The sequence below is a fragment of the Hippoglossus hippoglossus genome, chromosome 4, assembly GCF_009819705.1.
Source record: "Hippoglossus hippoglossus isolate fHipHip1 chromosome 4, fHipHip1.pri, whole genome shotgun sequence".
Classification (NCBI taxonomy): Eukaryota; Metazoa; Chordata; class Actinopteri; order Pleuronectiformes; family Pleuronectidae; genus Hippoglossus; species Hippoglossus hippoglossus.
This window is the reverse complement of record NC_047154.1, coordinates 5,206,413-5,220,993: the sequence shown is the minus strand read 5'-3', so window position 1 is coordinate 5,220,993 and position 14,581 is coordinate 5,206,413. Positions and strand designations below refer to the sequence as shown.

The 14,581-nt window shown below is 37.7% G+C and overlaps 1 protein-coding gene across 6 annotated transcripts in view; it reads right to left on the bottom strand.

Annotated features, from left to right (window-relative positions):
- The window catches only part of lpp (LIM domain containing preferred translocation partner in lipoma), a 151,654-nt gene that overhangs the window by 114,117 nt on the left and 22,956 nt on the right, over window positions 1–14,581 (bottom strand). For 3 of the 6 annotated variants that reach the window (XM_034583005.1, XM_034583010.1, XM_034583006.1), the window contains one exon: window positions 9,848–9,893. The exons of 1 other annotated variant lie outside the window; for it this stretch is intronic. Coding sequence is in view for 2 of the 5 variants with exons in the window: in XM_034583003.1 (XP_034438894.1) it covers window positions 1,385–1,398 (14 nt within the window). In the remaining 3 variants the exon portion in view is untranslated. Of the gene's footprint in view, window positions 1–1,384; window positions 1,486–9,847; window positions 9,894–14,581 lie in introns of those variants that run through there. 2 more of the 6 variants (XM_034583003.1, XM_034583004.1) reach the window with 2 other exon arrangements.

The window sequence follows — 14,581 nt, the reverse complement described above, 5'->3', positions numbered from 1 at the left end:
ACAAATAATTCAATCTTGATCTTATTAAATGTACTACTTCCCTGAACTAAGAAAAGCTGGATGGGAAAAGTGGCTATGGAACTTCTCAGTGTTTGATCGCTGACTTTTGTTATTAAGGAAAAGATTTCTGAACATAAACTAATCTGCATGTTTTAGCAGAAACCTGGATATTTAGCCACAGACCTGCTGCTCTTATAGAGATGACCCCTGGTTATAAAGGCAGTGGGAGTGCCTGGGAATTTGCTGATGCCCTGAACTGTCAAAGCATCTCTATTGGTGATTTTTGCTCCTTTGAACATCAGACTAGACTGTTCAAATGGCATCCCCTTGTGCTGTTTATAGCAACATATAGACCTACCAAACAATGTCCTATACTTTCAGATGAGTTACCACAATGTTGTCTGTTGTCAGGACCAATTATGACAACAATATAGTTTGATGATCTAGGGAATAATTTTAACAAAAAGCTGAAGGCTGCCATTGGCACCAGTCAAACTGAAAGAGATTAAATATGAAAAGAAACCAACAAGGACAACAGATATTAACGCAACGAAAAACAGTTGGAAAGAGCCAATATAGGGAAACTAAAAAAAAAAACACTTCACTTATTTCAATGAAGACCATTTCTCAAAGCCAATTTCTGGAACCCATAAAAATGCCAGAATATTTTGATTGACTATGGACAGCCTCGTAAATCCCGCTCCAAAAGCTACACAATCACCACGCCAACATCAAAATGTGAGGAGTTTGCCACATTTTTCAGAGACAAGATAACAGAAGTCAGATTGGACCAGAACCAGGTTGAATAGAATGTTCATGAGCTCTTGTCTTTGAAAATGTATCCAATGCCTATAGCACAGTTATGCTGTTGATATAGAAAATGTTTGTCCCACTGGTGTATGGGACATCTGGTCTGTTATTCCTACTGATCCGCCAGTCCTTAATTCACACTGTATGTTATGTTGTGAAACTGGTCCAACGTTCACCAAAGACAGGAAGTTAAGGGACAAAATAAAGGGATCATAGTCCAATGTTGTTGTTGAAACACATTAGGTCAATACGAATTGTTTCATTTGTACAGTAAACAATGTTACTTGATTATCTCGATCCAAACCAGAGTACATGAAAGGGAGATTTTCTCCCACAGCAGATGAGGACTTTAGCTAAGGGATTTCTTACAGATTACTCTGAAGAACACAACATAGTTGTGTTTTTTAAATGTTTACACATTCTTGAAATCCCTTCTAACAACAGAGAGGTGCTTGTGTAAATAAAAAAAATGAACACTTTTGGACTTCCACGATTCATCCACAGATCATAATTTCCCAAAATGAATGAGATGTTTGTAAAATTCCTGAGGAAAAACAAATGGCTGAAATCCTACACTGCAAGAAGCATCTGTGCAGCATCAGCTGGGTTAAATGATTTGAGCCTTAGTGCTTGCGCCCAGTTGTTTGGACTCTTACTTAATCTTCGACTCCTCCACTGCTCACTCTGCAGCACTATGACCCCCAGTGGAACCTGGAGAGGATTAATTGAAAAGCAAAGTTAAACTAGTTGTTTTTGGAAGGCTTTATCCTTAATTGACTGATGGCTTTTGCTGTTTATCTCTTCCTGCTGCTTAAAACCAAATCCAAAGCCACTCATTGGACCAGCCAGGGTATCTATGTCAGCCCACTTAATCACTGTCTTAATCTAATCTGTGCATCATGAGCATGCCTTATTTACTTGTTTTCTGCTCTTCACTTTCCTTGCAGAAGTTGATCGCAGCTCAGCTGCATACTATCCACTGCTCTAGTTTCTCTTTGAAAACTAGTAATTGTTTAAGGACAGACCTCTGCGCCAGTGTGTAAACATGCAGCTTGATAGCAGCTGTCAAACATATCTGCAGAGCTGTGAACAAAGGGTATAATTGCTCTATCACGTACCAGTTCAATACGCCATTATTTTCCCTGCATTGTTGGGCATGTGGGCCCTCCCAACAGAGAAGCATTGATTCAGTGAAATAGATTCATGCTCACTGTGTCAGAATTGAAGTGTGCACTCAGCTAGTGTCTCTGTATCACACACCAAGTTAACCAACTGAATTACTGCTGGTAAAAATGCACCATCATTAACTGAGGTATGAAAATTTAACTACACAGCCGTCATGTGAGAGACTAAATGAATCAACCTGCACCATTAACACATAATAACAATTAAACTAGATTCCATTTTTTTAGAAATGCTGAAAAATAATTGTTCTTATTATTTTGAATTCAAAAACATAAGAAAAGGTCTCTAATAACAATATCGAGACATCAAATAGATTTTTTTTATCATCAAAAATAATCTGAAACTGATTTGATCAATAACAAATCATAAAAGGGATTTTTTGGTAGTTTTTCCTTACTCTTATAGAGGGTTTAGGACAGAGGATGTCACACCTTGTCCAAGGAGAAAAATTGTGACTTCTGAATATGGGCTGTACAAATACAATTTGATTGATTGATGATTGAAATCATGAAATTCTTTAGGGCATCAATTCCTAATAATTTTTTGCTACAAAAATATAAATATTTTCTGTTTAATATTAAATCTGTGAGACTTTTTGACCGTCAGATGCAACAATACATTACAATATACCTTGGACTCCGACAAACTACATATTTTTCAAATTGATCAGACGATGACCTGCAGAAAATAAATAATCATTAGTTAAAGCCCTAAATCTGACTTTATTTTAAAGCTACTAAAGAAATACCTTTAACAAAAAAGCTAATCACTGTTTCAAATATCTATTTAACTTTTCAGTTATACGTTTATCAAGACTGAGATCTATGCAAGATTAGATCCGATTGTCTAAATATTTCAGCGGAATTAAATTCTGGAGAAGAAATTCTGTTGCCTTTATTTAGGCCTTATTTTCTTGACCTAAAAGTTTACAAATCTAAATGTATCTTTATAGAAATGCTTGAACCAGCTTATAATATACAAACCATATGTAGGGTCTTAATTTGCAAAATGCCATGTTCCTTCAGGTTGTTTAAATCCCCCCAGAACAGCCAACAATATGACCTCAGTGTGGCAGCTAAGACATCCACTGCTCCCTATTAACAATAAAACATCATATTTTAACAACTACATTTCACGGCTTCGTGGAGAGAGCATTTAAAACTCATTTGCTTTATTTCAGCTGGGGTATTAAGTCTAACATTCAGGCACAAAGAAACAAAGTTTTCTTTATTGAATCTTCTAAATGAGATTATTCTGTTATATACATTCACTATAATGACATAAAACAACACAATCTATGACAGAGTATCCACCTTGGTACACCAGTTTGGGATAGCGTCCTAAAGATTAATACTACAAGCAAATTCTTTTCCAGATGCATATCAGACTAGCTTTGACCATTTGAGCACGTCCACCTCAGTCGTCATAACTCACTGACTCCTAAATCCTGAAGTCAGACTGGGCACAAACTTCACAGCAATGTGTATTTTGGGAGAGAATGAAAGGAAGGATAAAGAAATGAAGAAAATCAAGTAGGCAGAAAGGAAAAGCAGAAAAAAAAGACAGAGATTACCCCTGTGACACGACTGCACTGTCAGCCTCATTCATCCAAATCTGCCAAATTTGATAATAATGAGCTGCACGATCCCATGATAAAAGAATCCACAACACAGCAACTGTGGGTCTTTGTTAAGCAGCTCGTATGAATGTAAAACACTTCAGGCTCCATGTAAAAAAATAGAACAATATTCATTAACATTCTCAATTTTTTTTTTACATATCATTTGTTCTGGACCATCCAATCAGGCCACACATGAGCTGTCACTGAGATTCCACCACGTCATGTTTAAATATGCTGATGCTGAACCAGATCTTCGAGTTGCTGAAAATAGTTGCTTTTAAATAATGTATTTTATCTTGAAATGTTACATATTTGACTGAGATTAGACCCATTTTTATACTTTCTAACATGCCTTATATTAACACGTTTAAAAAACACTCTCAGCCTGTTTCAAGTTTGGGATTCCTTCAGTGCAAATCATTCAGGAGGTTTTTACCCTAAACTGAATTAGCAGAGATCTCCTACTCTTCATAATAAATGGACCAGGTAATGGAAACAGGTAAAAACACTGCATAAATCAGCTTTACACTAAAATCAGTGTTTCTCTGACATTCTTTGGTGGACACATGGTGACAGGAGGAGCTGCGTGTTTTTTTACTTTCTTTTTCTCTTAAGATCTAGACGTAGTATGACTAAAAGTCTTAATTCAATTTAAGGTCATGGTTATAAGGTTGTAAGGCTGGAAATGTTTAAATATTGTGATTTTTCGGGTTTCTGGGAAACACTGCCCTGCTGTTTTGTGGATTTGTGGAACGTACAGCAACAATGGGTTTTTAAGGATTTTTGCAAAAGCTCTACACGGTCTGACAAGTTTTCTGATAATCAACAAAAATTTGGTAGTTACCGATTACCTACCATGACTATATGTTATTCACAGGATAAGAGCAAAATAGAGAACATTCCAGATTATATTTTGTGAAGTAAGCCAACGCTAAAGAAACATACTTTTGGATGAGACTCTACATGGATTTTTCTTGCAGTCCCAAAATATATTTGAACACTAAATGCACACAAACTGCGCTGCTGAGATTATCAGGTTGTAAAAGCTGTGGGGAAAATGTGATGAATCAGACTAAGGACTTGGCTTTATTCTAAAAGATGTTTACCTTACATGTAGAAAGCTGGTTATAGGTAAGAGTGAATTGCACGGCTATTGAACGGGAGAAAAGATGCTATGCCATTATATAATTTCCCTGGTGCGTCCACTGAGAATCCAGTAAAAAAAAAAAAAGGATTTGTCCATTCACTTTAAGTCCACCAAAGAGTTAAGCATTTAAAATTCTGCAGTAAAGCTAAAGTGTTCTTGAAATTCAGCTGGCAGCCGGCCTCACTAGTCATCCGTTGATTTGATGTGTGCTTCAAGAATCTGGCCCGTACAGACAAACTGTGAGCCAGGACATCCAAACAAACAGAGAAACCAAGATCCCTCCTTGGCAAGTTCATTTTACAGCTTCAGTGCGGCCCAGTCACGTAAGATGGCCCCCATCAGTCCACCTCCACGCTACTCTCATGCTTTAATGAGACTACACTTCTGAACTACTTGACTATAACATAGTGCTGACTTAAGAGTGTTAGTACTGGTGCAATATAAAGGTTTTTGTGAATTAGGGTGCCTTTTGGTTCACAGGGTGCTCAGACTGTTGAAGTTATTATACGTATGTACGCACAAAGCTGTGTTCTATAAGGTTAGAGGCTAAAATGCATTTAGTTGGGTTGTGCCTTCAGTAAATAACTGTTCCTAACATTCTTCTTTCATTCTGCTCAAGTGTTGAACCTCCCTGGATAAACAGCTTTGTTATATCCTCTTAAATATAACACCCATGAAATTCTTAGCACTCTGTGGTGTTGTTGATAATTTAGTTTTCTAAGGGATGACAGAAAGGTCAAGCTGAATCAATACAAATACATATACTGCTCTTTGTTTGAAATAAGTCACCACGGTGTCTTTATTCCAAAGCAACAACTCTGTACTGTAAACACTCTGTTGTGAGAATAAACCTGGAAACCTTCACAGTCTGTATTTAGAGATGTCAGAGTTCATAAACCTACACCGGGCAGGTTCATTCTTCTGCACTCTAGATAATCGCACTGATTTGACTGCACAGCAAATGTAAAATTTCGACAATGGGAAAAAAACAAAACCCTGAAATCAACTCTGTTAAAGAATTCATCAGTGTTAATGCAAAAAAGATGTCGAAGCATTACTCCTGGCATTGCTACAAGAAACAAACGGCAACGTGCATTTAAAGTCACTGTTTAAAATGCACATGAGATGCTGTTAAGGTTAGTATAACCAAACGTAACAGGGTTTAAGGCAGGTTCGGTTTGGACAGGGATTTTGTTTAATGTGAGATCATCAAAGCAAAATTCCCACGAAGTACATTGAAATGAAAAAACTAAATATTAAATGATACATGTTATATAATTATGAATTTACATAAATAAATAAAATTAGAGCAATCAAGAAAGTACACCTCTTTCACCAGAGCTCAACCATGACACTGAAAAAATATTTGTATTGCTATTTCACCTTAAGATAGGCTTCAAAGGCCCTTAAAAATACCCTTAAATTAGTTTCTAGAAAACCAATTGACTTTTAGATGACATATCTCTCATTGGATTTTGCCATGTATCTGCATGTTTTCACATAAGCCCCCAGTGGACAAACCAAACAGAGGGCCTTTCGCCTTTCTACCTGAAGGCCACAGTACTGTCTCCTACACTCTTTCACCCTGTCCACACTAATGCAAAATATTTTGTTTGGGCCATCTGTGTTTGGGCCTCTCATGCACAAGCAAACTTAAGTAACTAAAACAGATTTTTACAAACACCTTCCAAAGTTTTGTGTACGTGCAAAACAGAGTGTTCCCCCAATAACACCAACAGGAAGCACCGTACTGCAGCACGCCAACGGGACCAGGAGCATACACGGAACAGGATAACAAACTAGCATAGGTGCTTTGCCTGTTGCAGTTGTCTTTATTTGATTAATAATTTGCAAGGGTGGTGTGTTATCAGAAAATCTCAGAAGTTGTCTCTAACAATGAAATATCTTTGTTGCTATTGAATGCAGTTGAGAGTAGTCCCTCCTACTTGTACGGAGAACACATGTGGTGAGGAGAGTTGGGCTGCTACAGAAGCCACAAAGTACAACAACAACACGGCTGTTTTCTCGCTCGCCAGTCAGTGGTTCAGAGTGTTTTGGTCTTGAAGCTTAAGGTGTAAGACATCATCTAAATTTATCCCGCTGACAGCTCTCACCTCTTTAACTGATTAACTAATGTTACTTTAGCTAACGTTATAGTTTCACAGACTGACAGGACAAGCTGCTCTTAGCTGCTTTAAAAGCTCCAGGGAACCTGATTAAGGTGATTAAAATATTGATGTGCACAGTTTAAAGTGTGTGAGATTCCACAGTGCTGAGCTAGTCAGTGTTCAACTGCTATCTGGCTACAAAGTATGAGAACTGAACTGTGAACATGTGACAGAAGTTTATACTGGATGGAGACAGACTCTCTGGTTCTTTCCAGCATTCATATTAACACATGAAACAAACATGTTTACTTCCATGATGCTTTCTACATTGTTATCTTAAGTTTTAAACGATCATGCATCCCTCTTCTTCTTCAATGGTTTAATAGCAGCAGACTGGGAAATTTGCCACCAGCTGTTTATGTCCATGAACCTACTCCTAATACTCGCACAATAGCAGTTACTGGGAGAGTATTTAGAATTTTCTTGTGCTGATTTTCTTGAAATTAAATATAAATTTGCGCTACATTTGGATGGAACCCTGACTACTCATTCTGCCCTTTATTCCAGGAGGACAACAGGGTACAAGGTGTGACATTTAAACATAACTCTATTGCAAATCCTTTAACAGTTACAATGTTCATGGTTGATAGTTGTACAGTATCTGCACATATAAAAAAGTGACTGTGCAGAGTATCACATAATGTATGGAAAGAGTGTGTGTGTTTTATGATTTTTGGCGATGTTGGTGGAGCAGGTTGTGTCTCATACTACATAACACGGACAGAGCTTTGCCACTTTTTCACTGCAAAAAAGAAGAAACTCTTTTGTCTGCCCTCGGTCTCTGATGGCACGAGTAAGCTTATTGTTACTACAAGACTGAAGGTGTATTAATGAAAGCCGTGGAAGGGGGGGAATCTTCTTGCACCACCTGTTCAACATTTTCATATTCTGCGAGGAAGAGCTCAGGTTCCCAAACGAGCACCTTACCATCTGTTTCAAGAGTCAAATGTTAGTATTCAACAACAGTCCATACTTTGCTGAGCACAGACACCTCAGAGCTTTCTAATTTCAGCATCGCTACTTATGGTTTGTGGTCTATACCATCTCATAATATCTGCTTCATATCCATTGTTTGATAATAGTACAGCTCATTGGAAATGCAGTTTATCTAATGGCATACTTTTTAGTAACAGTACCAAAAAACAACAATCAACTCTGCTCCATTAGAATTAAAAACACACAAGCATGACTGAAACAGTAATGACATTATATCTTACATCAATTATAGCAAGGGCCATTAGTGTTATCGGGACATGCATACACAAATCTGATGTGGCTGTTACGGGAGTTCTCAGCAGCTTATCAGAAACAACGGCAACAAAGAGTCAGCTAATTAGTAGATAAAGACAAAGAATCATTGTCGGATAAACTAATGTACCAAAAGCATACTAGATGTGCAGCAATGATGTCTACATCCACATTTAATAACAGGTATCTATTATTTTGATAAGTCCTTTTTTATTTTCAGACCCATAACGATGAGTGGCATCTACAATCTCTCAGTTGCAGCTGAAAATATACACAACCTAAAAACAACCCTGAAGGTTAACGGTTATTTTCTTATTGACTATCTGAAATCTAAGTCAACCGTGAATTTCAAGATGTTCCTAGTGCAAAGCCGTGTTTAAACTTCAAAGCTGACAACATTTTCCGGCTAAAATCAGAATTGTCTCAGTGTAACACTCAGTAAACTTTCAGAATCGTATGTTTTCTGTTGTGTTCATAGAGAAAATCTTTGTCTCGCGTCACTTATGTGATGCGAGACAAAGATTTGTAAGTCGTACTTCAGTCACACACAGGGTCTAGTCTTGCAGTTGTGATTCGACAATCAATTAGTCAAAACGTAGACTAAACTATTAATCACTTCCTGTGCTGGCGACAACTTCAGATGGGGTTGTGGTAATGAGTCAGCAAATATGTGGCTCATGTCTGTCTGAAGAGGCTACAAAAGCCAACTCAACAAAGCTTTACTTGACTCCAGTGGTTATGCTTTTTTCCACATTTTCAATTGAAAAAACATGACTTGTTTTTCTCAAAACCAAGGATAATTGAATAAATCAAGAATGCATCATGGGAACATTTACTGTACGTCATTAAGGCAACCTCACGGCCCTTTGGACAACTGTCTGTGACGACAATCATCTGACACAGCAAAGGAATAGCTACAATAATGTTGTATGTATGTTACATATACACTGTTTTATAGTTATTAAGATGCCACCAATCTGGAAGCTAGAAAATAACAAGAACGATTTGACAAAAATGAATAGAATAACTGGATAAATTATAGAAAAATATAATTATACAATTAAAAAGATTAAATTAAAATAAATTTTTGGTCTTCCTGCTTTAAATTCAATAAAGATGCAAATGTAATATTTTTTGGGGGAATTCATAATTATAGAAATGGACATTTTATATGCTGCACTTAAAAGTTAAAAACACAGAAAACTCTCCGTGTCTATATGTGCATATTACATGTATGCCAAATTTCCAGCTCAATACAGCAAAATACTATAAATGAGTACGTCTACATTTTAAACATGATGAAATGGGTTTACAAAATATCTACAAACTCAGAACAATAACTAAGATGAATCAGCATTTAATGAATTCAAAAAGAAAATTCTGACTAATTACCACTAATGTCTGTACAGTATTTTTGCCAATCATGAAAAACAGACACAGTTGAAGGTTTCTGATTGTCTGCTTTCTAAAAAATAAAGAAAATTAATATATAAATTGAACATCGCTGCAATAGTGAAAACAAGACCTTTTTTCTTTTTATCATTTTGAAGAGGTAGAACAAAGAAAAGAAAATGTTTTGCAACACACGATTATCAAACCTGTACGAGACACACACACACATAGACTGTACTGATGTGGAATGGCAGAAAGATATTATTAAGTACTCACCCAAATTTTAACACTAAGTGATGATGGGGACAACAGGATCAGACACCTGAAAAGAAAAACATTTTAAGTATACAGCTCATATATACAGGGAAAACTGGCTTCACAGAGAGATAATCATTTGGGCCAGTATGTGGATCGCTTCTGATCTGATCTCTCCGTTCTTGGTCTGAAGCTGCTGTTTGGGTGTTTGATTCATTTCAGTGACTTTCATTTGTTTACTTTCGGAAAGTTGGCATTACAGAGCAGCACCAACTCCTAAAGTGAAACACTAACTTTTGACTGCAGGGGATAAATTCAAGAATGATAATTGTGACTGAAATTTCTATTTCTGGTGTTGTGAATGTCCTACATTCTGTTTAGATACAGGTAAGGGTGGGGGTGGAATGATTTTTGTCTCCAGGGCCCAAAGATGTGTATTCCTCTTGCTGAGGAATGTTTTTGTTCTGATAAATTGACATTGTCAGTTTCCCACGTTGCCACAGTGTGGCATATACTATAGGGAGCAGTGGTGGGAACACAGATGCTACATACGATTGGCGTCAGTCAATGTGACAGTTCTTGTTTTTTCTTCTCTTTTGAAGAAGGGGGGGTCTATTTTTCTAAATCTGAACTTCCAAGTCGAGGAAGCAGGAAGGAATAAGAATGAATACACCTACACTCCCCTTCTCCCTTTAGAATGGCAAAAATCTCTTTGTACTCGCATCATAATTACTGGTGGGCGCCAGTTTGGAATTGTTATCCATGCCTCCTTCACACTTTTTTTTTTTTTGCAAGAATAATTCAATGTTTTGAGAACATGCAACTGACAACTAAGTCTTTTCTCAACTTCTCTTCGGTTTCTTTATGCTGAGCTGATGTTAAGGAACAAGTATTGCTTGAAGTGGTGCTCCTTGTTATAGCACATGCTCCCGTTGTTGAGGCGCTGCGTGTTCCACAAGCACAGCGAGCGGGTAGCCACCGAGGAGAAGTAACCAGGAGCTGGGGACATGTTTCCCCAGGGAAATAATGTTGATGAACGAGCTTTATTTTGGTCTTTTCATGAAGTCTGAAGTCTTCAAAACACAGTGACAGTTAGTGAGTATAGTTTCCACTTTTAATGTAGTGCTTTTTCAGTTTTGAGCATTGAGCTTAAATGGATCCTTTGTGTTCCCACAAGGACAATGCTTTCCTTTATCACAAATTATCTTAACGTCAAAATATGTGTAGAGTTTGTGTTTAGTTAGTGACCATTTTAACTTTATATAAGAAAAAATAATAATAACAATGTAAACCTTCTGCAGATTTTTTTCATTTCAATCATCTTAGATTGAATGACGAAAAAAAAAAAAATCACAATTTTCTTTCATATTACAGCCTAAATGGAAAATCAACTAAATAGAATAAAAATTTGAAAACAATTTAGTCAATGAGAAAAATAATCATTGTTTGTAGCCTCTTTGAATATATAGTTCTTAACAGTGATCTATTTGTTGAAAGTTAACACAGTAGACAATAAAACATAAATAAATGAATAATACAGGTAATAAACCACATGTAGATGAACCTGCAGCAACAGAACTCAAGGTAAATCTTATGAATCTAACCAACACTAAAACTGAACACGTTCTCTGACTACACAGACAAAAAAGACTGCGTGTCTACAGTTAGTACTGTCTAGCCGTGTCAATACTTGTTCACATGTTGAGAGATTAGCAAAAGATACTTTTGTTGTCACTTCAAGACAAAGAGATTTGTATTAACAATGTTCCCATTCAGAAAATGTCATTCTCAACCAAAGGTGCAATACTCCGGAAACAGTTTGCTCTCTTGTGACACCACAGTCAGCTTCTTCCCCAAGTATCAACATCAAGGACAAGCTTTGGCTGTTTACGTAGACCAGAACTATTGTGGCTTCTGCCCATACACAGTGCACAGAGAACAAAACAGATAACCGTGGGCCTTATTACGTCCATAAGTGTTGGCAAATATGCCTCACTTCCTGTGGGCAGCTGTCAACTTATATTGTGCGCCACAGCTATGTGGGTTAGATATAAATTTCCATTATTATTAACCCAAGGTAAATATACAGAGCTCTAATGTTATTTTGCAGCAACTCTAACAAACAACAGTCTTCGAGCGTCGCAGAGATTTTCCATAACTGCAAAATATCCACAACCACAGAAATCCATGCAACTAATGGTCGCACTGATTTCATGTCCAGCTAAATTTCAATGAAAGTGAGTCACCAAAGCAAAAATGAAAATAAATGATACATAGCAGCACAAATTTCTGACCAGTTGCTGTGATATTTTTTCTGAGAAGTGAGGGACTTGGAATCTGTCCACAAATTTTAAGATTCAGATACAGATGAAAACAAAAAGGGTTTCAGCACGTTCTGTCCTAAAACATCTGGGGAAGTTTCCAGCTGAAAAGGAGTTGCGTAATTGGAGATCTGGCCAGAAATTGTGGAAAACACATCAGTTGAGCTTATGGCTTTGTGTGTGGCTGTCAGTTGCCAGCCAAGTAAATTAACCAGAATTACCGCCTCGTGGTCGGCTGCCTCCACCAACCAGTTATTTTGCAGGAAATGTGTTCACAATCTCCCCTTGTTTTTTGCTGAGTTATGACTTTGAATAACGGCCAGAAAAGTGGTGTTTGTCTGTGGTTCAAAGAACTTCCCTCAAGGTGTTCCTGAGATGTTGTGTTCAGGAAAATGGGTCAGACAGAAGGACAGCTGACCAACCCAATTGTAATCTTGCATCGCTGGTGCCGAAACTGTGCCAGTCTGGGCTGAAATCTAACGCTCGACTGGTCAATTCGTTGGTCAAAATGCTCTTGGCAACTAAATTCTCATTCGTTTTTCTCATCGTTGGTCCAAGACAAGAAATCACACATCTTATGCGATAGACCTCAAGTTGGTTCTCAAACGTAGTATTGTCTGCAACTAAGCAAACAACTGCAGGGTAGACAGCCCGGCTATGCCCAGTGTATCTGAGTGGTTACGTTGTATGCGTTTTTAGTATGGACAGGGTTGATAACTGATACAGACCCAAAATGCTTATGTGCAGACCAATTTGGATTTAAAACAAATTAGTATAGATTAAAGGTGTGAAAATTACTCAATTCTTAGATGCATTGCGATGCGGACTTAACGACTCTGCATCGATGCAGAGACAGAACATAATGGTTTCATGTTTTCCGCTACGTTCAGTGTTTTAGCAAAGTTCCCGCTGCTGCATAATTATAACTAGCACTGCTTCAGGACCAGGACAGATGCACATTGAAGGTCCGGTCCGGTCCTCCTGTGTCAGAGTCTCTGTCGGAGTCTGCTTCCTCCTCACTCCTCCTCTGACCTGTGCTCACTTTACATTTTAACAATAAACCCCATGACTGATCAGAAGTTATTAGGACACGTACAGGACTGATGTTTACTTAGGGTTTGTTTGATTCACTCTAGAGATTATGAGACACTTGTTTAAACCTGCTACACAACACGAGGCGCACACAGTCAGGACATCAGGGTTAAAGTGACGGAACGATCCAGAGTCATGATCCGACATCATCGATTAATAACTAAATACATGTGGTTATCAGTTCATGTGTGAAGAATGGGACACGGACACACGGACACACACACACACACACACACACACACACACACACACACACACACACACACAGGGTTCCTCCTGCAGATTATGACCGTTTATCCAGGAAAATAAATATGAATTCAGCAGGTTTTATAAAGATCAGTCCTAAGTGATGATTAGAAAACATCAGAGGAGCAGAGTCTCTTGTTGACCTGCGCAGAGTAATGCACCTCAGTGCAGTGGCGCTGCTAAGTGGGGGCCAGGGGGGCAACCTTGATACAGTAAAGGCTATAATAAGAGTTTGTCCTTTTAAGCATTAGGTGCAGCACACAGGTCTAAACTGAATGAATGTGCCCCCCTGTGACCCTTAAAAGGGTCATAGTTAAGGGATGGAATTGATGAATACCCAAATGTATTGTGTATTTATGAAGTTGACACCCACTAGTACCCAAGGCATTCAAAATAATGGCTACTGTACCTCGTTCTACACCAGGCTATTTAAAGTCTTACAAACTTATCCAGTAAATTTCACAATGAATACACTTTAAATGAAACAAGTACCTGTTGATTTAAAACTACTTTCATTCATTGCCTTCAGCCTATTTAACCATCACTTATTTACAGACACAGATAATGGGCTGTCAAGAAAAAGCATGCTGGTGACGACAACAACAACAACAACAATATTACTCAACCCAACTAAAACAGGCCATTGTTTATTGTGTGTGGATCTTATAGTGAAAAACGGAAATTATATTTGTGTATGTGAGACATTTTTTGCTAAACTGAAGCTGCTGTAAAACATTTGCCCAAATTACATCTAGTCCTAAATTAATTTAAGGACATCCAAATAAAAACATACAGGCAAGACATGTTTTTAACACACGTAAAAAGGCTGAAAATCAGGCCCATGGTTGAACCTAATTCCTGACCCCTGCTGTAACGGAAACTTTGCAGAATGTTACTTACATTTTTCAAATGTCTAGTCTGGGAAAATAAGTCCAAAAAAGGCCAGATCATTCCCACTGTGGCTGCTGGTTTGATGGGAGTATTGTACATTCCTTGTGTGTCTGATGGTGAACAGCCAAAGCACACTGCCAAAGCACATTTCTATAAAAACTAAACATCTCTCAGTGGCAAACTTGTAGTATTCATCAGGTAGGGT